This window comes from Salmo trutta, chromosome 31 (genome assembly GCF_901001165.1).
Source record: "Salmo trutta chromosome 31, fSalTru1.1, whole genome shotgun sequence".
NCBI classification, from domain to species: Eukaryota; Metazoa; Chordata; class Actinopteri; order Salmoniformes; family Salmonidae; genus Salmo; species Salmo trutta.
The window spans coordinates 19192849-19215563 of NC_042987.1; the positions used below are offsets into that span (position 1 = coordinate 19192849).

Here is a 22715-nt window from a genome sequence, read left to right on the forward strand (position 1 = left end):
AAGCTATACGATATTACAGAGAACAAGTTGATTATCTAATTTCTCTGAAAAGATTTGTAATGTTGTACTTCTTGTTCATGGGATTCATGCTAATGTTGGGTTTTTGAGCAAGCACCCAACTCCCATTCACTTCTTGAAGGAGTGCACCGCACGGCCCATTGATGACGCATAGGCAACGTACACAATGACCGTAAATACGATTCCAATTCCAATGTGCGTAAAAAAAGAATATGTATATATTATATATTTTGTAGGTATTTTCTTTCTATTCGAAAGGTTATTTCAGTGACCGCGGTCATTTGGCTCTGGCCAAATACCGTCATTCCTAATTACATGGCCGTCACAGCCCTAACTACATGCTGGTGTTACATAAACACTTCACAGTATTATTAAGCAGTACCCATGAGAGAGTCTGGCATGTTGCTGTCCTTCATTCCTTTGTTCTGGTTCCCCTCACCAGGCATTCCCATCATACTAGACACTGGGCCTAGAGATAAGATGGGGGGGGGAGAGATAGACATCAGACGTCAGTTACCAATACCAGATTAGTACACAACAGACACAGATCAATAGCCAGTCTAAACCCCCCAAAGGAGATAGAAATATCATTCACAATCACACAACTCATAGTTAGCTATGAAATATGAATGTCCAGACGGTTAGAGAAAACAGCAACACGGAGACAACAACAACAGCCTTACTTAGATGCAGGCACACGTTTAACTAGGTGTCCTGCAACACTGTACTGCCCAATTTACATTCCTAAGAGTGCCCGGGCTGTGCCAGGCATACTTGACAGGCAGCTCTAGGTAACTAGACAGCTTAATATGCCACAGAGGGATCTTTAGCATCTAAGGCAATTGATGATAGGGATCAAAAAATGCCTTTTCACAGGGCATGCCTTATCACTTGAGCATACATAAAACACTAGAGGAATTCAAACCGGGGGAAAGAAGCTTCACCTGAAAGGTAGTCAGCATTGAAGGCAGACTGTTGTCCAGTTGGACAGGGACGCTTCTCTCCCATTGGTTCCTGCCGCTGCATCCCAGTCCCCATCTGTCCTCCTGGCATCATACTGGAACCTGCAATGACGAGGCAAAAAAACAGAACATCAACATCAGGACTGAAGTGTTAGAGATAGGACCAAGTGACTAAGTTGTGTGACCAATGTTCCGTCAAATTCTTTTCAGTACTGAGCAAATTTCAAGTCTGCTGAGCGCAAACTTGAACATTGTGAAAATTCGGTGCAACAAGCGAGCGTTTACTGTGAACACTGAGGCTGTACCTGCTTTAAGTTACAGTTTCAGACAGTGGTCAAGTGGGCTACTGTGCCTATTTGATCATAACGTAGGCCTACCAGAGTGGCCTACCATCAAAAACAATGGAGAAAATGCATCCCATAACATTTTAACATGGAAATAGCTGTTCTATCATTCAGCCTACAGTAGCAGCCAATGCGTGGTGTTCAATGTAGGCCTACATTCCATGAGACTTTTGAAAAATCATGCAGGGCTTATCCACTTGTCCTTCAGACCAGGTGACTGAAAATGTTGTGTCGTTTAATGCAAGAAACCACTTTACAAAATACATTCATTATTATTTCCATACCATTATTACAGAGAATCAGACAAATTATTCTACCCTCTGCCTATTGGCTACTTAGCTTATTCAAGCCTGTCTCAAAATATAACACTGTCCCTTAAAGACAAAAAAAAGGCTCTTTACCTGACTCACTTTTCAAAAATTTCTAGAAATGTACACATTTTATGCTCTTTTAAGAAGGAATCACTCCACCATTGCTGACTACAAATTATTTATAACTGGCTAATAACTCACTAACTAGCAAAGGATACAAAAAAATGTGAACACTTGGCTACATTCAGCTCTCGCTTTGATCTCAAAACAAGCGCACCTACTCACGACCACTCATGCTGTAAACACAGTCCAGTGCAAAGTGAATGGCACAGATCCATATATAGCAATGGTCTATTTGCATATCAGCCTACTGCAGCTCTGATCGGTTATGCAGCACTGGTCTGTTTAGAGTACAGACTGATTCGTGCTTGTCAATGCAATGGAATCCTACTCTGATGCGTTCTGCCTACAACAACATCTCTTGCCTAGTTTGTTTCGGTATGTTGCATTGAAAGTGGCTAATATTGTGTTGATTTGATCACAATTCCCACAGTAAAGGGAGACCTTGATAGTGTTAACTAAAGGCGAAAACTCGAGAAGTTAAGTGAAGTTCAATATCTTGCTTCTCTGCGCGGGCTGATATTTCTTCTGCACGGCAGTCCCGGGGGTACTGCACAACCGTGCACGCTTGCAGCTTAGCTAACATGCATGTGACCATGTTAAGCTAAAGTAACTAACTCTGTTGCCCCTGCCTGATATTTAAAGTGACAAAATTGACCAAAGGTGATGTTGCTTTGGGGGCTTTAAGACTTTTTTAAATTGTATACTATAATTCTGAACTACTGAAAAATACAGTAACTTTGGTAAATTAGCAGTAGATTTGCAACCGTACCACTGACAAAGCTTGCAAGCAGATTTGCCCTCCTGGTTTCAATGTAGGCTACAGTGTCTTTCATAAGTATTTGGAAAATGTTCTATATATTTTTGCTATACTAGGCTACTCTACTGGTCACCGTAGCAGCACCCACCTGTAGCACGCGCTCCAGCAGGTATATCTCTCTGGTCACCCCCAAAGCCAATTCCTCCTTTGGCCGTCTCTCCTTCCAGTTCTCTGCTGCCAATGACTGGAACGAACTACAAAAATCTCTGAAACTGGAAACACTTATCTCCCTCAGTAGCTTTAAGCACCAACTGTCAGAGCAGCTCACAGATCACTGCACCTGTACATAGCCCATCTATAATTTAGCCCAAACAACTACCTCTTCCCCTACTGTATTTATTTATTTATTTTGCTCCTTTGCACCCCATTATTTCTATTTCTACTTTGCACTTTCTTCCACTACAAATCTACCATTCCAGTGTGTTACTTGTTATATTGTATTTACTTTGCCACCATGGCCTTTTTTGCCTTTACCCCCCTTATCTCACCTCATTTGCTCACATTGTATATAGACTTATTTTTCTACTGTATTATTGACTGTATGTTTGTTTTACTCCATGTGTAACTCTGTGTTGTTGTATGTGTCGAACTGCTTTGCTTTATCTTGGCCAGGTCGCAATTGTAAATGAGAACTTGTTCTCAACTTGCCTACCTGGTTAAATAAAGGTGAAATAAAAAATAAATAAAAATAAACTCTATAAATGTTTAGTTATATGAACTCCACCTCCAACAACTGATAAGCACATTGAATACAGCCCACCTGGTCTAAAGTGTCAGTAGATGTCTGGCCTAGACTAATAGGCTACTCTAATGTGTCTCAGGGTGCTGTCCCTAAAAGCATCCCTCTCTGGAACACAGCAGAGGGGTGACAGTGACGAGAGGGGACAGTACAGGACCGTGGGCCATTACTATGGTTACGCAACCGACCAACCAGACGAGAGCATCTGAGGTTCTGGCGGCAAACCCTTTCCCGTCTGTGTCATAACTGATTGACATAAAAACCTCAGCTAAAGCTTAAATTCCAGCCTAGAGGAACTCACTGTACTATCTGGTGTTTATTCCTGTAGGGCTCTGCAGCTTTACCAGATCATTCGGCCCATATACATTCAAACACACACAACCCCAGAGAAATCATTGCATGTCAATCTGACCTCTTCTGCTTGACTAGATGCAACTTAGGTGATATTACAAAACTAAAGTCATCCATCAGTGTGTAGAGTCAGATACTGTGTGATATGTCCTGCAACGAGACGTACAAAATACCAAACGGGGAGAAATACACGCACACACACCAATTTCTAGTGTTAAATACCAGCACAGCTTTCATGATAAAACAAAGATATCTGAAAGAGTCACGTGAGGGAAGGTGTAAGTCCCAGTATTTTGTGTTGCTCAGCAACAGCAGCCTCTGGGGACCATCAAGGTGTTGGTCCTCTCCTATGTACGTTCCATGCAGCACGTCCACCTCCCCTCAGAACCCTTAAGAGGAGTTATGCCAACATAGCCCAAAAACCACATCCCCACCGCCCCAGCAACACCCTAGCCGGGCTGGCACGGTGTCTGACCTGACATCAGTCCTGGCACGCAGAGCATGGCAAAGACTTCCCTGGCATAGGAGCCCAGAGTTTCCTATACCCCAGAGGATGGCACGGAACCAATGGAACCAGGGCTAACAATATCGCACTGGTTTTAGAATACACGCACAACATCAGATCAGACAACAGATACAGTAGACTGCAGTCAGAGCTCTCACAGTCACAGTTAACTATAAATAGTTTCGCTTCGAAAGTGTTGTAGGCTACACTGTATTATTTAGGTCTCTTGTCTGGTGCAGTATTGTGTGATACCTCAGAAAGTAAATACGGTCCAGGCTATTCTCGGTTAAATTGAAAGGGACACCTAAATTATGTGTTTGGGGAGTTTGAACTCTCTGGTTTCAGAAGTGAACTACAAGGGATGCCCTGGGATCGCTGAGGGAGCTAAACACCATATGGATATTCAAGACAAGTAGCCTTTCAGAGGGGACATTAGGAGCCCAAACTGCAGGCAGGGAGATAAAATACAAATATCCTGTTATGACACAAGGGTCCAGGAGCAATAATAACAATAAGAGAATAAAACTCTTAAAAGCAGACGCGCCGTGAGGTAGTTAGTGTCCAGACCAAAAGACTGCCAAGTCATGCCGGGTGCAATGGCTCCCTCTGTACTCTGCCGGAGGAGTCACAATGACCTTCCTCGCTCTCCCTCACTCCATCAGCACAGAAGCATGTCTGCTAGCCTGGCACTTACGTAAGGACACCCTTACGTAAGGTGCAGAATGGAGGTTAAGCAGACGTTTGATGATTTCTGTTTTTAAACAGTAACTAAGTAAGGCTGTGGTTGTGAGAAATGAATTGTAAAATACGCTGTACGTGACTGACATTCATGAGCATGTTAAATTCCTGCGGTTCACGAGGATGAAGGAGGGAGTTGTGTTGTTTATGTAGGAGGGATGGAACGCCCTCCATGGATTGCTAATGGACCACTTATAAAGTACGGTGTATGTGTTCTGTGACTAATGAGTTTACACCCACACTGAATACACAAGTAATTAGCTTACACCAGCTGTTATGGTATAGTCCCAATAGGCTGTAGGTGAATGACACATAGGCCTAACGCTGGACATAACACATAAGATAATGTTCCAGGGGCTATTTCTCATTTCTAAGACATTGTTCGAGGGCTATTTCTTGGAGGCCAGAGAGTCCATCATCTTCTATCAAGTCCATCATCTTCTATCGCCTCTATCGCCTGACAGGGAGTCAGCCCCAGCCTCAGCTCCAGACGGTCCCTGTGGGGTTGATATGCACTCGGCTTGTCAAAACCTCTCCAGTGCTACGCCACCATTTGGCAGGCACACCCAGCTTCAGCCTCCTCCACCATGAGAGTCGTGTTTCAGCTGCATACATATCTGTTCACCGGTTATGGGATAATTGGTGTAGCAAAAAGAGAAAACGGCATCATTCTCATGATAATGATTACCGCTGTACAGTGAGAGGAGCTGTTTTGAATTCCCTCCTGTATACATATGGCTTTCTCTCACTTTGTGTTGCTGTTTGTCATAAGCATATGTAGGCCTGATCTTTGATTCTTTACTACAAACAGATGAAGGGAAAAGCCAAATCAAAGTATCCAATTCTATATGACAACTACATATGACAATCGACAAAGTAAACAACCAATGACTTTGAGATTGAAGGATGTTGGGGAAGGAGGGAAGGGGGAGGATTCTGGGAAAGCCTTTAATGATTGATGAACACAGCAATGACTTTGCGTAGGTCAAGGAAAGGGGGCAAAAGTTCAGTGCAAGATGAATTTGATAGCACTGCATGACAACAACATGGGTTGAATCCCTTTACTCATGCTAAGATGATAGACTGATACAATAACTTAATATAGTGTGTATTTCCACTGACATTTTACACACAAATATACATTATCCTTCTTGTCTTTCAAGGTAGTGTGGCTTCAGTTCAGGGAAGAACGCATGTTGAATTGTCACTACAAATCAGACATGCTAAGAATATTGACTAGATCCAACAGAAGCTAAATCAGATACATTTTGGGGGAAAAGTACAGTATTTTTTTTACTTACAGTATCAAAGAAGAGGATTAGTGTATAGTACGTGACTGATAAGCAGCAAATGCTCTCATATTTCCTTGGGAAAGTCTTGATCTACACAGCGGCTGACCAGAGCCCTCGCTCTAAAAGCATCAATCATTATACAGTACAGAGGAGATGCTGAAATCAGCACACACACACACAGATCTGCACTGCCAACACTGGTGTTGTGTCTTTTTGATGAGCAAGAGCTGTTTCCTCCTTCTGCTATTGTTGATGTTCCAGCATACTGCAGTCACATGCTAACCGCAGAGCCTCTATCATGCAGCACACTGCTGGCACTAGCCAACATGCTACATTGTACACTGTGTTCTGTATGCCCTCCTGAAATAAACCCCATACTGTAGCATAGGCTAAGGATGTTGATTTATCTTAATTAGACATAATTAAATTAAGCAGCTATGTGGAAAAGCTGACGTCATATGTGTCAATCAACTCCACTTTTAAAGAAATCAATGTGTTCAGTTCGGATTGACATAGAGGTCATAAAGCCTCAGAAGTCAAAGAATACCACCTTTAATCCACCCCTAATCCTAATCAATTGTTTTGACTGAATATGCATGTGAATATTTACAGTTTGAGAGCAGGATAATTAACATGCAACCGATGTTGCCAAGACACCAGAGGAGAGGATGTTCATGGCCCGGGTGTTAATTGACATTGCTGTGTCCTGACTTGTGCATGACTGAGTTTGTTATATTGCTCCAGTCAGGGCTATGCTAATGCTGCCCTAATGCTGTCTCCAGGCTGACACTTCTGGAAGTGACATGACACGAGGGGAGACAAAGAAAGAGAAGGAGTGTGGGAGAGATGGACAAAGACAGTGATAGTCATCTAGATGGAGAGAGGGCAAAAGAGAGAGAAGTAGAAAGGGAGAGGGGGAGATAGAGGTGAGAGAGTGATAGATGGAGAGAGAGAGAGGGAGGGAGGGAGGGAGAGAAAGGGAATGCTCTGAGTGCTTGGAGTCTGTCTGTCTGAGGTATACCGAGACTGTCTGTGGTTAGACAGTTGGATCTGAAGGAACTGACTGTCTGGAAGGATATTATATCTGGAGTGGAGGAGACTTATCGCTGTACATTTGAGCTTTATCATATTACATATCACATGTATTAGCTGGCTACGTTACTTTGAGAAGCAGCATCCAATGGTAGAGTTAGGAAAAATAATGTTCATTCTCTGAACTTTTTGTTTTATATTTTTTTTCTCTCACTTTCTATGTTGTTATTCCTGTGCAAATTAGGAATTGCACTCTGGGGCTAAAATACCAATTGCCATTCAACATAGCCAAAAGAGGATGATTCAGCTGTGAAAATGTGCCCTTGCAACACAATAAACAATTACAATGGAGGGTTAACCACAGTGACGGGAATGGCCCAAAGGAGTGAATTTCCCCAAATGCTCATGACAGAGTTCTTTCTTGGTAGACGGAAACAAACACAGAAGTTTTCCAGTAGCCAAAATATTTTTGGGTGAAATTTCTCTCAGATAAAATCAGGGGGAATTTGCCACCCAAGATGAAGTTCAAGTTCAGAAAAAATCTGTTCACAATAACATCAGTGCACAATACCACTGAATCAGAGATCCCAAAGACTGCCTAAGAAATGGAGTGAGTTACAAAAAATACTTTTTAAATACATAAATTGTCCCTCTTTGACTCCGCTCTTTGGTTCAGGTTGATACACAAACTGAAAAGGCAATTCCACCACTTTTCAACCTATTATTCATTGTCTCCAGCACCGAACCAGTGTCTAAATACTGTACGTGTTAAAAAGCTCCTAAATAATCCTTCTCTGTGACATCACAGGGTAGGATTAAACATACAAAAAACGATATTTTCAAAACGTGCAAAACTTTCTAGCTAAGGGGAGGGTGTTTTCTTGCTCCCCGTGTCACCACGAATCTCATAGTGTTTGAAAATCACTGTTTTTAAAATGCTTGAACTTTTTTTGGACGATGTCATTGTGTAGACATTTGTACTTTTTTCTACAAATCATAGATATGCTCCATTTTCACCTATATAGACACTAGCATTGTGCTGGAGATCATCAAAATGAGGTTCCAAAGTGGTGCAATTGCATTTCAACACAGTAGGATGGCAGCTACAAACCAAAACAAACAACACATCCACACTCACCCACGAGAGTGCGGATGCACACGTTCACACAGGCACCCACACACACACGCATGATGCACGCACACGCTGTGGCAGGAAGAGAGTACAGTAAATAACAGGCGCTGGAGAGGGTGCTTCTGTTCCTGAACACATGTACTCACACACTACATGATACATATACTATACTGTACACACAATAGCATATGTACATGATATTGCATGCATATGAGATAAGGATAATCTGCATAGATATAAAAGAGGGGTTAAAGTGGAGGCAGGGAACTCACAGATTGTCTATCCTAAAGTTGTAAGCAGCTGGCATTCAGGTATACGTCACAATAATATGCATTTACTGAGCAGAATAATCAGCTAAATCCTCTCCTTGGATTGTCTCTCTGCTGCCCCAATTCTCTATGGGTTTTCCCATTCCCACAAAGCCTCCATCCATCCTGCACCCCAGTTTACCTTTACCATCCTTCCCATCCAGCAGAGGGCGGTAGTCAGTCTTTCCCACAGTCTCGCCTACTTTGTCATCAAAGGTCTCTTTCTCCAGGGAAGCCATGAAGTCCCTCCTCACCGGGTTGTCCGGGCCCAACTGGGGCGCCCCATCCGTGAGAGCGTCATGCAAGCTCAGGTCCATGGTCCTGGGGAGGGAAAAAGGAGGTTAGAAGTCAGAGAGTATCATCATCATCATTCACATCATTACCCTCATCAGTGCAAGGTTCGCACTAACCCCATACTGCATTTCTCTATAGCCGTATACTGGTATGGAGGCCCACTAGTCAGAGCTCATAATGATGGCTGATCTTGGCTAATGGATGTCACCCCACTAAATCCAGCTGCAGTCAAACCAGCCACACTAAATCCAGCTGCAGTCAAACCAGCCACACTAAATCCAGCTGCAGTCAAACCAGCCACACTAAATCCAGCTGCAGTCAAACCAGCCACACTAAATCCAGCTGCAGTCAAACCAGCCACACTAAATCCAGCTGCAGTCAAACCAGCCACACTAAATCCAGCTGCAGTCAAACCAGCAACACTAAATCCAGCTGCAGTCAAACCAGCAACACTAAATCCAGCTGCAGTCAAACTAGCAACACTAAATCCAGCTGCAGTCAAACCACTGTCTCTCTACCATGGGGGGGATTCAGTCCAAAAGGTCATCTCTTAGTGTGTGTGTGAGGGGGGTTGAAGCCGAGGGGATATAGCCTAGCTGACAGAGACCATCCCCCAGCCCATAATAAGAACAGGGTTTGGCAAAAAACTTACCGAGGTTTATATTGCTAGCCAAAATGCATGGGTCTATATGGTGTTGTTAGACACAGTGGCTCTGGGAAGAGACCAGCACAGGGTTATTCTCCAGGGGCCACATTTCCAAATGTTATTTCGTTCGAAGCCTGGGCGCCCGAAGCTAGCATAGGGCCCATGCAAAATTGAACAAAGACAAAAAAATAAAAGATGGATGGAAATTATGTCACCGTCATCGCATTCAGTCTCCCCCTGCAGCCTCTGTCTCTCCCACATCCTCTCTCCCCCTAAAGACACAAGTGACACAAACAGTACACCACTGCAGCTAGCTGTCTTCACACTACACCAGTATCCACCACCACCACCACCACCACCACCACCACCGCAAAACAGATAATCAACTAAGCTTATTCAGGACAACAGTATATTACCCCCATAACATGCTGTGGTTTTTGTAGTTGCGCTGCGGATCTCAGAAGACAGCGACAGGCTATGATATGAAAGTGATTTCCAGTCGCTGTTAGATCTGATAGCCGGATCAGTGGAACTGCAATAAAGACATCCTGGAACCCCGCCACTGTGTCCTAAAAGGCAGAGAAGCCATTCGGGAGAGCCGTCTGAAACACGTACAGCACCCAATGAATGGAGAGTACTCACTACATCAAAGTGTCTGCAAAGAAACCTGGAGGGTGTACGGTCTAAACTGTGGAAGTTAATAATTACCCTGGATTATCAATTCAAATGAAGGTGAAAGAGGGTAGTTATTGTTCATTTGTTGCAGAACAGCCTGTTTTTGTCTGCCTTTAGCGATCCAGCCCTGCTTGCTACAGTACAGTAGGGGATAGAAGCATCCAAGCTTTTGTAAGAGGGAGGACATTCTCCTCTCTTCACAGTGCACCATTTACTCCTCATAATGAGTGTATCTTTGTGAGACAGACAGCAAAGCTAATACATATGTTGAGAGCTCCCAAACACACAACTTCATTATTTTTTCCCTCCCGTCCCGTCCCTTCAACTCACCCACTCTCTCCTCCTCCACACACGAACAAGCGATGATTGTCCTATTTCTACACAAACACACACAAACAAACACGCACACACAGACACAGACACACACACACACACACACACACACACACACACACACACACACACACACACACACACACACACACACACACACACACACACACACACACACACACACACTCTCACAAAAATATCTTCATGCTGTCATTGTGCACCAGCCTGCAGATTTGCGTACGTACAGTGTTTGTTGGCCATGATTGAAACTGTGCCCCATTGTTTTGAGGAGTACAGTTGGACTAGTCAGATTACTACACTGACACACTGTAGCAGCCCCTAGGAGAGAGAGAATACTGCGTGACACAGAAAACTCATCAGAATTCACACAGTCAAAAATAACGCATTCCGGCAGGACCACAGCAGGGTGTCAGCAGTGAGCGAGTAAAATAGCTAGATCACAGCTCAGCTTTTATGCATCCATCCAAATGTTGAAAAGACGTTTGTGTGATTATTATGCAAGGACATGCAAACATTAGATGAATAAACAGCCCCTGTCTCCTCTACAATTCCTTTTATACAAGTTCTGCTTACCTTACCTGTCTTTCTTCTCCACAATCCTTCATGTTCTCTGACCCCAATTCTAAGGTCATCATTTTCAGACCCTCTTTCTTTCCCTTCTTTCTTAAAGGTACGTTTTTTTTTCATTCAAAGCCTAAATTCTCTCCACCTCTAACCTCTTTTTGACTGTAACTCCATTCACCCACCCCCTGGTGTTCAGACAGCTGTTCAGACGGCTGCATCCCCCAGTCTGACCGCTACATCTGCTCTACATCTCCCCGGTTTTGAGTGCAACATCGGACATTTCCCATTTAAAACGAAGGAGCATAATTCTGCTTTATGCTCATATTGAGTGTAAAAGCCTGGGAGACCAGCTGGTACTGCTGCATGGGGATTAGTGCTAGCTAGAGTCAACCCTAGTCCCCACGTCCACATGCAGCCAGGACCTGTTATATTACACTCAATCCTTCCCTCCGTCTGTCACACAATCATCCCCAAAAACCCCAGCAGGCCTACTGTAACACACAGCATAGCCTAACACAGTACAGAGTAACACAGAGAGTGGGCCTGGGCTAGCAGCTTGGCAGGGAATCTCTGGCTTTATCGTGCCATCCAAAGCAACAGTCTTGTTCAGGGGGGTGGTGTTTCTGTTTACACAAAATGCTCTCAGTAAGCCTCATTCGCCCCTCATATTCCCATACGTTAATTCCCCCGTTTTACTGTAAAAGGCCTAGTAATCCAATAGTTATGATCACCAAGTAAAATACTGTACTGTGTACTCCCCCACTTTATTGGCAGATATGTATCTAACCTCTGACTGCCAACACCAGATGACTGACTAACACAGCAACACCTACCTACAGACTGTTGATCTGTTGCACTAGGGTTGATGACAGGTTTTGTCCAACTGATTAGAACTGAGTTATTAGTAGTATGAGTCACCTGATTACAGTACTATTGGCCATTCAGCTCTAGATCTGTATATGTTAAAGTGCAGGCAGTGCTGCAAGAGCTGAGCATTATGGGTCATCAACTCAGTGGACCATAACAGTGATATTATCAGTGCCAGAGCACAGTTTGAAAGATAAGCACAGGTTATCTAGTCACTAACTCAAAAGGTCAAAGAGCCTTTTCTACTATTACACGTTTTGTTTTAGCTTGTGGGTTATTTCATTTGGAAAACAGGTGCAAACTCGCAGTTCAAGCACAATATTCAACATATCTCATTCTTTATAGTCTCTTTCGTCAAAAAAGCTCAAAATAATATAATTCCATAGAATATAATTCAACAAGTGACAATTATTATAATATTTTTTTTTAACTTAACCTTTATTTAACTAGACAAGTCAGTTAAGAACAAACTCTTATTTATAATGACGGCCAACCCCGGCCAAACCCAGACGACAATGGGCCAATTCTGCTCCGCCCTATGGGACTCCCAATCACGGCCCGTTGTGATACAGCCTGGATTTGAACCAGGGTGTCTGTAGTGACGCCTCTAGCACTGGGCTCCCGAGTGGTGCAGCGGTCTAAGGCACTGCATCTCAGAGCAAGAGGCGTCACTACAGTACCTGGTTTGAATGCAGGCTGTATCACCCATAGGGCGGCACACAATTGGCCCAGTGTCGTCCGGGTTAGGGGAGGGTTTGGTCGGGGTAGGCCATCATTGTAAATAAGAATTTGTTCTTAACTGACTTGCCTAGTTTAATAAAGGTTTAATTAAAATTAAAAAATAAATAAGAATAGCACTGAGATGCAGTGCCTTAGAACGCTGTGCCACTCGGGAGCCCAATGCTGATACAATCTATTTATTTGATCGTATATCAGATTATCAGTCGGCAACATTTGAGCTATTTCTAAAGATAGGCTGTGGCGTGCATGAAGTAATTCTCATTTTATTCAGCAGGGATCAGATCTATTCGATGGTCTTGGTCTGTGGTAAAGAAATGTTTGATGCAAAGCTCGCACCACTCTGGATCTCAAATCAGAAATGACCGTTTCCTTTTAAAGTCTTTATCTTAATTTAATTCGTGTGATTTATGTAAAGCAGATACTCTCTATAATGTGGTGTTATTACGTTAAGTGAGGGGGCTGGTTCCCCGACCCAACAGGAATTTACCGGAATGTCAGGGAATAAATAGTAGTTTGTTATGGTTACAGTGATCAACCTTTTCTTCAACACGAGTGTGTACTGGTCTCAGATATCCCTTAATGTGTTAATGTGTTGCCAGGTCTCCTAGAGTTTGTCACGAGTCAGCGTTTTTATATCTCTCTCATGCATGATGGGCACCATCTCTGGTTACTGCTGACATAATGCTTTGTCGCCCTGTCTCATCCTCTCAGGGGAGACACACACAGTCCCGGAAAACAGTCAACCAGTCAGTCACTCAGTCATTCAGTCAGGCCTTAGTCAGAGCACAGCGGTGAGATCTGTATTTACCCCCAGTGTGGACACTCACCTAAATCAACTGACTTGAGGACTAGCTGTGAGGTGTGTGTGTGTGTGTGTGTTTGTGTGTGTGTGTGTGTTTGTGTGTGTGTGTGTGTGTGAGCGTGTGTGAGCGTGTGCGTGTGTGTTAGTGAGCTTGTTCATGTGTGTGTGTGTGTGTGTGTGTGTGTGTGTGTGTGTGTGTGTGTGTGTGTGTGTGTGTGTGTGTGTGTGTGTGTGAGCGTGTGCGTGTGTGTTAGTGAGCTTGTTCATGTGTGTGTGTGTGTGTGTGTGTGTGTGTGTGTGTGTGTGTGTGTGTGTGTGTGTGTGTGTGTGTGTGTGTGTGTGTGTGTGCTTGTGCATGCGTGCTCATGTGCGTGTGTGTGTGTAAACTATAAAGGCTGCATGGGAATGCAGGGTCTCAGTTCGAACACAGAAGACAGTGATACAAGTGGTAGGCTATTGACTCTTTGCTCTTAGTTGAACTTTCAGGGATTCTGGCATTTGTGTTGCTATGTAAACTGCCAGGAATCGTAAATCCCTGTTTAAGTATGCTGAGCTGAAGATGGGATGTGCACCTGACACAGTCCAGTCCATTACAATGGCTCCAGACCCTGGAGTTACTGACCTACTGGTCGTCCACTCATTCTAATCAGTTCTACTCTCTCATTTAAACTCATATCTTTGCTCCTCTTGGAAATACACACACGTATCCTTCCTTAACAAAGTCTAGCTTTCAAATTACAAATGTACAATCTCTTAGAGAATCATGTTGGATTCATGAACAAGAAGGTATCTCAAAATATATAGCAATGATATAACTCCTCTATTATTTACTGTGACACTAGCAATGAGTAACAAGTGTAGAAACCACCTAACTAGTCTAATTAGTCATCTAGGAAATATTTCTCCAAAGAATCCATTTTCAAACTGAGCCATAGTGGCATCTAATGGGGATGACATCATTCACTCTCCCCTTTTCTACTCCCTTGGATTGTTCTCAAAGGCCCTGGCTCCTTGCCCTCCTCATATAGCACCTTCACATTGCCTCTATTGTTAAGTTCTCTGGTGATGGGAAGCCAAGGCTACTGTGAAAAAAAAGAGGAGGGCTGGTGTCCTCATAGATCACAGTCAGTGGACAGCATCTCATGGTGGAGATGATGAAGATGGTTTATGACAGGAAAGCTAGACATCACCACAGACCAGCAGACCTTGACCTGACACCAAGACCACGCAGCGGACGAGGAAGCCGCAAACCAAGGCATACTGAGCTTCCCCCTTCAACAAACATATGTTGTCACTTTGGATTTACCTCACTTTGCTCTCAAAGTGGGGGATCGTTTTTTACAGAAAAAAAGCCCTTTTTCATTTCCCACTGAGGGGTTTTCGTTTCAATATCCTTTGGTGACTGAGGAGGTGGACTAGATGGAACAGGAATAGATATTAATATGTAGAATTACTAATAATATCCTGCAAACTGTTATGGCTTTCTTCACTTCAAACAGTCTGAATGACAACTGCTCTTCTGTGACTGACAGCGTCATTAAATAATAATGATAATATACAGGTCTCTAAGGCTGTGTTTACACAGGCAGCCCAATTCTGATGTTTTCACTAACTTGTATTTTGACCAATCAGATCAGCTCTGAAAAATATCTGATGTGAAAAGATCTGATGCGATTGGTCAAAATCAGTGAAAAACATCAGAATTGGGCTGCCTGTGTAAACACAGCCTTAGAGATGTTGTCTTTCATGTTCAGGCATCTCTACTCTACAATGAGATCATGGAATCTCCTACTCCTGCAGAGGCTGTTAGATCACTGGACCCATGCAGACATTTGAGACTGAAAGTTTGGTTCTATATTGGTATTTCGTACAAAGCAAAGCAAAGCAAACTTCAATACATCACTGGAGTGCTTTTCACTGTACCACACACCTCTACTCATAGTACCATTGCAATTTGCATGGTATGACTGTCCGGCAAGTCTTTGGGATGGGCCTCTGCTTTGCGTTGTGAACCTTGATGGACAGACACGCTGCTGTGCTGTGCTGTCCCAGTCCATCTCGCTCTGTCTCTCATAATCTGTTGAGGATTGCACTTTAATCCCATCATTCCAGAGGACTGAGAGAGATACATTTCATGGCATGCGTTAGGCCATCTCTACTAATCCAAGCATGCCTGTCTACTTGCCTGTCTGTGCCATAAACAGTCATTGGTGATCATGTCTGTTGTCTGTCTACCCAGTCCATTTATCTATAGTGTGTCTTTGTCTGTCTGTCTGACTACATAATCGGTGTTGTGTGACAAGGAGCAATACACCTGAGAATACAAATCTAAACAAAGCAAAGTGCATGGTCTAAGACGACTGCAGGACAGTACAGAGGGCATAGTTCACATGCATACAGAACCATGATTGCACAACACACAACAGGCCTACCTACATGCATGGTACGGCTGCAGTCAAGAGACAGGGGCGCTACACAATACACATTGACAGAGAACAATGTGTCCTAATCCACAGCACAGATACAGCATGGAGAGGGGGCATCGTGTGGTATTCGTCGTTTCCGCAGGGATGAGCCTTCTGGCAGTGCACTCTTTAAGCATCTATCGTTGTTATCTTGATGAATTATATTGTCGAAGCTGCATAATATCACATTTACGCAACGACGATCAATGTCAGCTCTGTTGGCGTGGACCTATATGCGATGCGTTGGACACCTGTCTACAATCAGCATCCTTTGGCCTTAACTCAACTGCGGCACCACAACAAAGAGAATGTTCTGCATTGGTCGTGGTGGGAGTGAATCAAAGACGCCCACTGTGGACAGGTAAACATTCATTTGGGTACATAACGTGATATTGTATCAACAATGAATAGGGCGCATTAGCATCAGTCAACAGACTGGAACTGTGTATATTGTGCATATTGTACGCTTCTTGCTACGTAATAAACGTGTAACCATTCATCAATAATTACTACATCTCTGGGGCATGGAACAATCTAGCAAAACACGCAAATATTGCAACCCAGACAATCACCAGACCTGTAGTATTTCCGTCAATTGTCATTATTCATAATTTTACTCACCCTATGCTGTCTCTTTTTGATCAGTTCTCAATGGTTGTCGTGGATGTCGTTGGTTGAAGTCTGTTCCACCTTCTCTTACAGTGCGCTTCACTCACTGACCGCAGGAAAACAGCCCACCTCCTTCGCCCCACTCAGCCTATCACAGTCGAGAAATGCTGCCGTGTTTCGTTTGATTCTCTATGTTTGACGCAGAGATTGTCAGCGGTGCACATGATTGCATCCACGCTCAGGATTCGGCGCCGCGCACCGGTCCTGCATAGATGCCGCCCACATCTGTTGAAGGACAGCTGTTGTGATTGTGCAGAATGAACAATCGTCTCCATCCCTCCACCCAAGTGACGAAATTTGACCAATCATCGTTAACAGTAGATAACAGTTATGTTTACACTGTATGGGCACGATACGTAACCTACTGAATGGCAATATGGAGGCAGCTCTCAATGGCAGTTGCGCATTTTGCCGCTAGTCTCACTCAAATATATGCTAGGATAGTCTACATTCCGTAGTCTCTCTGTTTGTCATCACAATGGAAACATAGCCTGTCTCTCTCAGCCCATTATTATGAAATCTAATTAGTGTTACAGGCTCATGTGTAACATTAGCCTACTCTCCCGGATTAATGGTCTGCAGCTGTGTTGCTTTATCGTTGGGCATGTTGCCCTGACCTCAGTGACACAAAGAAAAACCTGTCTCTCTCCGTTAATGAGGTAAACAAAGTCAGACCAGCCAGGCTTTAAACCATTGAAGACCATGACCCAAGAAGAGACCTCCGATCCCATCCCACTGCTGCCATCCAAACAGTTTCACTTGCTGTGCTGTAATGCAGTGCTTCCTATAAGAATAAGAGGTTACAGGTCTCATTTGATTTGGAATATAATCCCTGGCAGATAATCCCTGGCCATTGTTGGACCAGCCCAATCTAAAGTGCCTTTCATCTATAGTTATGCTGTTGCTGTTTATATATAGGCCTACACCTGTTCCCCTCTGACTTTGGTCTTGTCCATCCATCATGGACTATGCATGATATACAGTGCCTTCAGAAAGTATTCAGACCCCTTGACTTTTTCCACAGTTTGTTACGTTACAGCCTTATTGTAAAATTGATTAAATAAAAAATATTCCTCACCAATCTACACACAATGCCATATAATGAAAAGTGAAAACAGGTTGTTAGAAATTTTTGCAAATGTATAATTTTTTTTAAAAATACCTTATGTACGTAATTATTCTGACCCTTCGCTATAAGACTCGAAAGTGAGCTCAGGTGCATCCTGTTTCCATTGATCATCCTTGAGATGTTTCTACGACTTGATTGTATTTGTCTTTATTTGTATTTATTAGGGATCCCCATTAGCTGCTGCCAAGGGAGCAGCTACGCTTCCTGGGGTCCAAACACACCAAAGCACCAACATTACATATACAACTAAATATAAAACAGTGAACTACGTTTGCACTGAATGAGCTAAAGATAAAACAGTACATCATATAACATCCCTACACCACCATTTATCCACAACTCAAAATATTCAATATCAACATACAACAATATCACAATGTGTGCGCATGCATGTGTCTGTACCTTTGTGTGTGTCTCTTCACAGTCCCCGTTGTTCAATAAGGTGTATTTTTACCTGTTTTTAAATCTGATTCTACTGCTTGCATCAGTTACCTGATTGGAGTCCACCTGCAGTAAATTCAATTGATTGGACATGATTTGGAAAAGTACACACGTGTCTACATAAGGTCCCACAGTTGACAGTGCATGTCAGAGCAAAAACCAAGCCATGAGGTCAAAGGAATTGTCTGTAGAGCTCCGAGACAGGATTGTGTCGAGGCACAGATCTGGGGAAGGGTACCAAAACATTTCTGCAGCATTAAAGGTCCCCAAGAACACAGTGGCCTCCATCATTCTTAAATAGAAGAAGTCATTGTAGAGTGGCGACACTTGAGCATGAAAGACCAAATGCACTGTAATATTGCTATGTCTTTAAATCGCTTCATCAGAAGAGGCTGGTGAGTAGAGATATAGGAGAAACGGATCATTGTAATGGCTGAACAGAATGAATGGAACGGTATCAAACACATCTACAGTGCATTTGAAAAATATTCAGACCCCTTGACTTGTTACATTACAGCCTTATTCTAAAATTGATTAAATCAATCTTTATGACAAAGCAAAAACAGGTTTTTAACATTTTTCACAAATGTATTAAAAATAAAAAACTTAAATATCACATTTACATAAGTGATCAGAACCATTACTCAGTACTTTGTTGAAGCACCTTTGGCAGCGATTACAGACTCAAGTCTTCTTGGGTAGGATGCTGGAGAGCTATAGCAAGATGCAGTCTGAACTGAAGAACTTCATTTTCAGTTTGCCATTGAGGAGAGGTCACCAGATACTGAAAACCTATCCACTTGTTACTCAGTTGTGAAGTGAGCAAACAAACATATGAGAAGAAGAGACTCAAGTTTCAAGTTATATTAGTCGTACAGTATGTATGGGATACACATGGTATACAGTACATTCAGAAAGTATTCAGACCCCTTGACTTTTTCCACATTTTATTATATTACAGCCTTATTCTAAAATAGAATACCCCATAATGACAAAGCAAAAACAGGTTTTAAGATATGTTAGCAAATTTATTAAAAATTAAAAACAGAAATATTACATTTACATAAGTATTCAGACCCTTTACTCAATAATTTGTTGAAGCACCTTTGACAGCGATTACAGCCTCGAGTCTTTTTTGGTATGATGCTACAAGCTTGGCACACCTGTATTTGGGGAGTTTCTCCCATTCTTTTCTGCAGATCCTCTCAAGCTTTGTCAGGTTGGATGTGGAGCATCCTTGCACAGCTATTTTCAGGTCTCTCCAGAGGTGTTCGATCGGGTCTAGGCTCTGGCTGGGCCACTCAATGACATTCAGAGACTTGTCCCGAAGCCACTCCTGCGTTGTCTTGACTGCTTAGGGTCGTTGTTCTGTTGGAAGGTGAACCTTTGCCCCAGTCTGATGTCCTGAGCGCTCTGGAGCAGGTTTTCATCAAGGATCTCTCTGTACTTTGCTCCGTTCATCTTTCCCTCAACCCTGACTAGTCTCCCAGTCCCTGCCGCTGAAAAGCATCCCCACAGCATGATGCTGCCAGCACCCTGCTTCACCGTAGGGATGGTGCCAGGTTTCCTCCAGACGTGACGCATGGCATTCAGGCCCAAGAGTTCAATCTTGGTTTCATCAGACAAGAGAATCTTGTTTCTCATGTTCTGAGAGTCCTTTAGATGCATTTTGGAAAACTCCAAGCTGGATGTCCTGTGCATTTTACTGAGGAGTGGCTTCTGTCTGGCAACTCTACCATAAAGACCTGATTGGTGGAGTACTGAAGATATGGTTGTCCTTCTGGAAGGTTCTCCCATCTCCACAGAGAAACTCTGGATCTCTATCAGAGTGACCATCAGGTTCTTGGTCACCCCCCTGACCAAGGCCCTTCTCCCCCGATTGCTCAGTTTGGCCGGGCGGCCAGCTCTAGGAAGGGTCTTGGTGGTTCCAAACTTCTTCCACTTAAGAATGATGGAGGCAACTGTGTTCTTGGGGACCTTCAATGCTCCGCAGAGTGTGCCTTGACACAATCCTGTCTCGGAGCTCTATGGATAATTCCTTTGACCTCAAAGGGGTCTGAATACTAATGTAAATAAGGTATTTCAGTTTTTATTTTGAATACATTTGCAAAAATGTATAAAAACCTGTTTTTGCTTAGTCATTATGGGGTATTGTTTGTAGATTGATCAGGATTAAAAAAAAATGTAATCCATTTTAGAATAAGGCTGAAACGTAACAAAATGTGGAAAAAGTCAAGGGGTCTGAATACTCTCAGAACGCGCTGTATATATATATATATATATATATATATATAGATATATGACCTCTGTAATTTCAAAAGGGTATCTCAGGATGTGATAGTCACCGGCCATTTTTTATGAGTTACTGTAGATTTGCATAGGCCTTATTTCCAGATCAGTGTAGGGCTTTTGTCTGAAGCGTATACACATAGTTATGAATTCGTATTTAATATCTTTCCACAGAAAGTCATATTGTTCATGTTTAGTAAAACACATATGAATAAACATGTGATAAGACATGTGCATTGGCCTGTTTAATTGGCCATTTGTTTGAATAGCTTCAAGGTATGACCCATACACAAAACAATGCATTTCTTGTTAATCTTTTTATTCAAGAGTAGCATTCAAATGTTCATTATCAAAGTTAAATCAAACTACACAGTAACTCTATTCAATTGATACAATAAATACTGTACCCTGGCCAAAACCTGCAACCAGCAATAACTGTATGTGATATTTACATTATATCCCTACATTACAAGCTACTTTCCCTGCAGTAATCTATTTCCCAGAACTGGACAGTAACACAACTATAACAATAGGATAAGTAAGGGTACTACTTAGACTGACAATGAATCAATAAACCATAACGATAGATTCTTTAAATATATACAAATGCATTTTCAATAAATCATTCAATCTAAATCTTTTATCAAAGAAGAGACAGAACATTTTAGTTTAGGTTGTAACACATGCAGGTCCTGCCCTTAAATGTGTAAACAGTGGCATTTTAGCAGGGGTATTACACTTGGCTTTGCTTGTTACAGTAACTGAGTAGTCTGTCTTCTGCAGTCAGAGAGAGAAGGGAGGTGAATGGTCCCAGTTGGCCAGCCTGCATCATGGAATATTAATGTGTTCTGATAGATACTTCATTCAGTAGACTATATCATCATTCTGTAATCCTCTGCTGGCCTGGGATTGGATATTATGTCATCATTCAGCGCGCCCGCCATCTCATTTAACATCTAGGCTAACTCAAGGACAAAGGAGAGAAGAAACCATATAATTTACACCATGACAAGAGAACAGAAAAATTGTACAGTTTGCATATTGCTTGCTAATATCGTTCAGAAATTCAAGGACTTGATATGGATCCCAGAATTCATGGCTTTTACCCATTGAGCCGGACCGCCGGTACAGCAACATCAGTAGACCAGTGAAACTTAGCAACAGCTCTCCCATCACAACTACACAAGACAAAACAGAAAGTAATGTTAGACCGGCTAACACTCCAGTTGACCCCTACATGGAGACAACAAGGACATATAGAGACAGATATTGACTAACAACAACAAATATGTTTCCATATACAATACTGCAAATGGTAGTATACATCTGTGAAAAGTAATGCTTTGAGGACCATAATGACCAAAAACTGTTCTTATCCGAAGCCCAGGATATTGTATTTCAGGAGCAGAGAGGGAAGCAGTTTGGATATGTTTCTGTTTGACTACATCCTCTTCTGACTCCATGTCCATAAACAGTGAGACTGTTAGTGTTACACATACAGTGCCATGGATGGCCCCTAACTCCCAGGGTCAGAGCTGTATCTGTGTGCAGTTGTCCAGGGGCTCTCCAGGTCCAGAGCTGTGTGTTTCCCAGGCAGGGAGAGCCGCCGCCGGCCATCCGAGGGCTCTGACTGGGCCAATCCTGTCCCTGACCCCGGCACTGACTCTGAGAAGCTCCCATGTTTGACCAGGCTTAAGGGCACAGTATCTGGATGGCTGGTCAAGCCCAGGGCTTGATGCTCTTGGTGGATGCTAATGCAAAGAGGCTGAGTCTGGGGGAGAGTGTCCAGGACTGGGGTTGGCTCCATACTGTGCAGAGACTCACAGGACTTGGAAGGGCTGTCGTCAAAGTCTGTGTCGACCAAGAACTGAGGTAAAGAACAAGAGTGAGAGGTGAGAAGAATCATAAGATGATCTACAGTACACAACTACAGAATACCCTCTCAGAGTGAACATGGAAACATGCAAGTGGGATAATTGGTTGATATATAGTAAGCTAGATAAGACAGACTGATCAGTTGTTTGCTATGGATCCAGACTAGTGATGATAGTCCCAACCAGCTGATGACCTACATCCAGAGGGGGTTAGACCAGACCACCTGGTGGGC

At 43.0% G+C, this 22715-nt stretch overlaps 2 protein-coding genes across 7 annotated transcripts in view; both read right to left on the bottom strand.

Annotated features, from left to right (window-relative positions):
* The window catches only part of map4l (microtubule associated protein 4 like), a 53675-nt gene extending 36831 nt beyond the window's left edge, over positions 1-16844 (bottom strand). For 2 of the 6 annotated variants that reach the window (XM_029725577.1, XM_029725571.1), the window contains exons 1-4: positions 10029-10201; positions 8815-8993; positions 963-1082; positions 401-487 (exon numbers count right to left, since the gene is read on the bottom strand). In XM_029725577.1, coding sequence (XP_029581437.1) covers positions 401-487; positions 963-1082; positions 8815-8993; positions 10029-10039 — 397 coding nt within the window. In that variant the 5' untranslated portion in view covers positions 10040-10201. Of the gene's footprint in view, positions 1-400; positions 488-962; positions 1083-8814; positions 8994-10028; positions 10205-16701 lie in introns of those variants that run through there. The other 4 variants (XM_029725573.1, XM_029725576.1, XM_029725575.1 and 1 more) reach the window with 4 other exon arrangements.
* A 4066-nt stretch (positions 16845-20910) lies between these two features.
* Positions 20911-22715, bottom strand: part of LOC115169690 (potassium voltage-gated channel subfamily H member 6-like) — a 74962-nt gene continuing 73157 nt past the window's right edge. Inside the window, exon 16 of the mRNA XM_029725579.1 lies at positions 20911-22475. Coding sequence (XP_029581439.1) covers positions 22125-22475 — 351 coding nt within the window. The 3' untranslated portion in view covers positions 20911-22124. The remainder of the gene's footprint in view (positions 22476-22715) is intronic.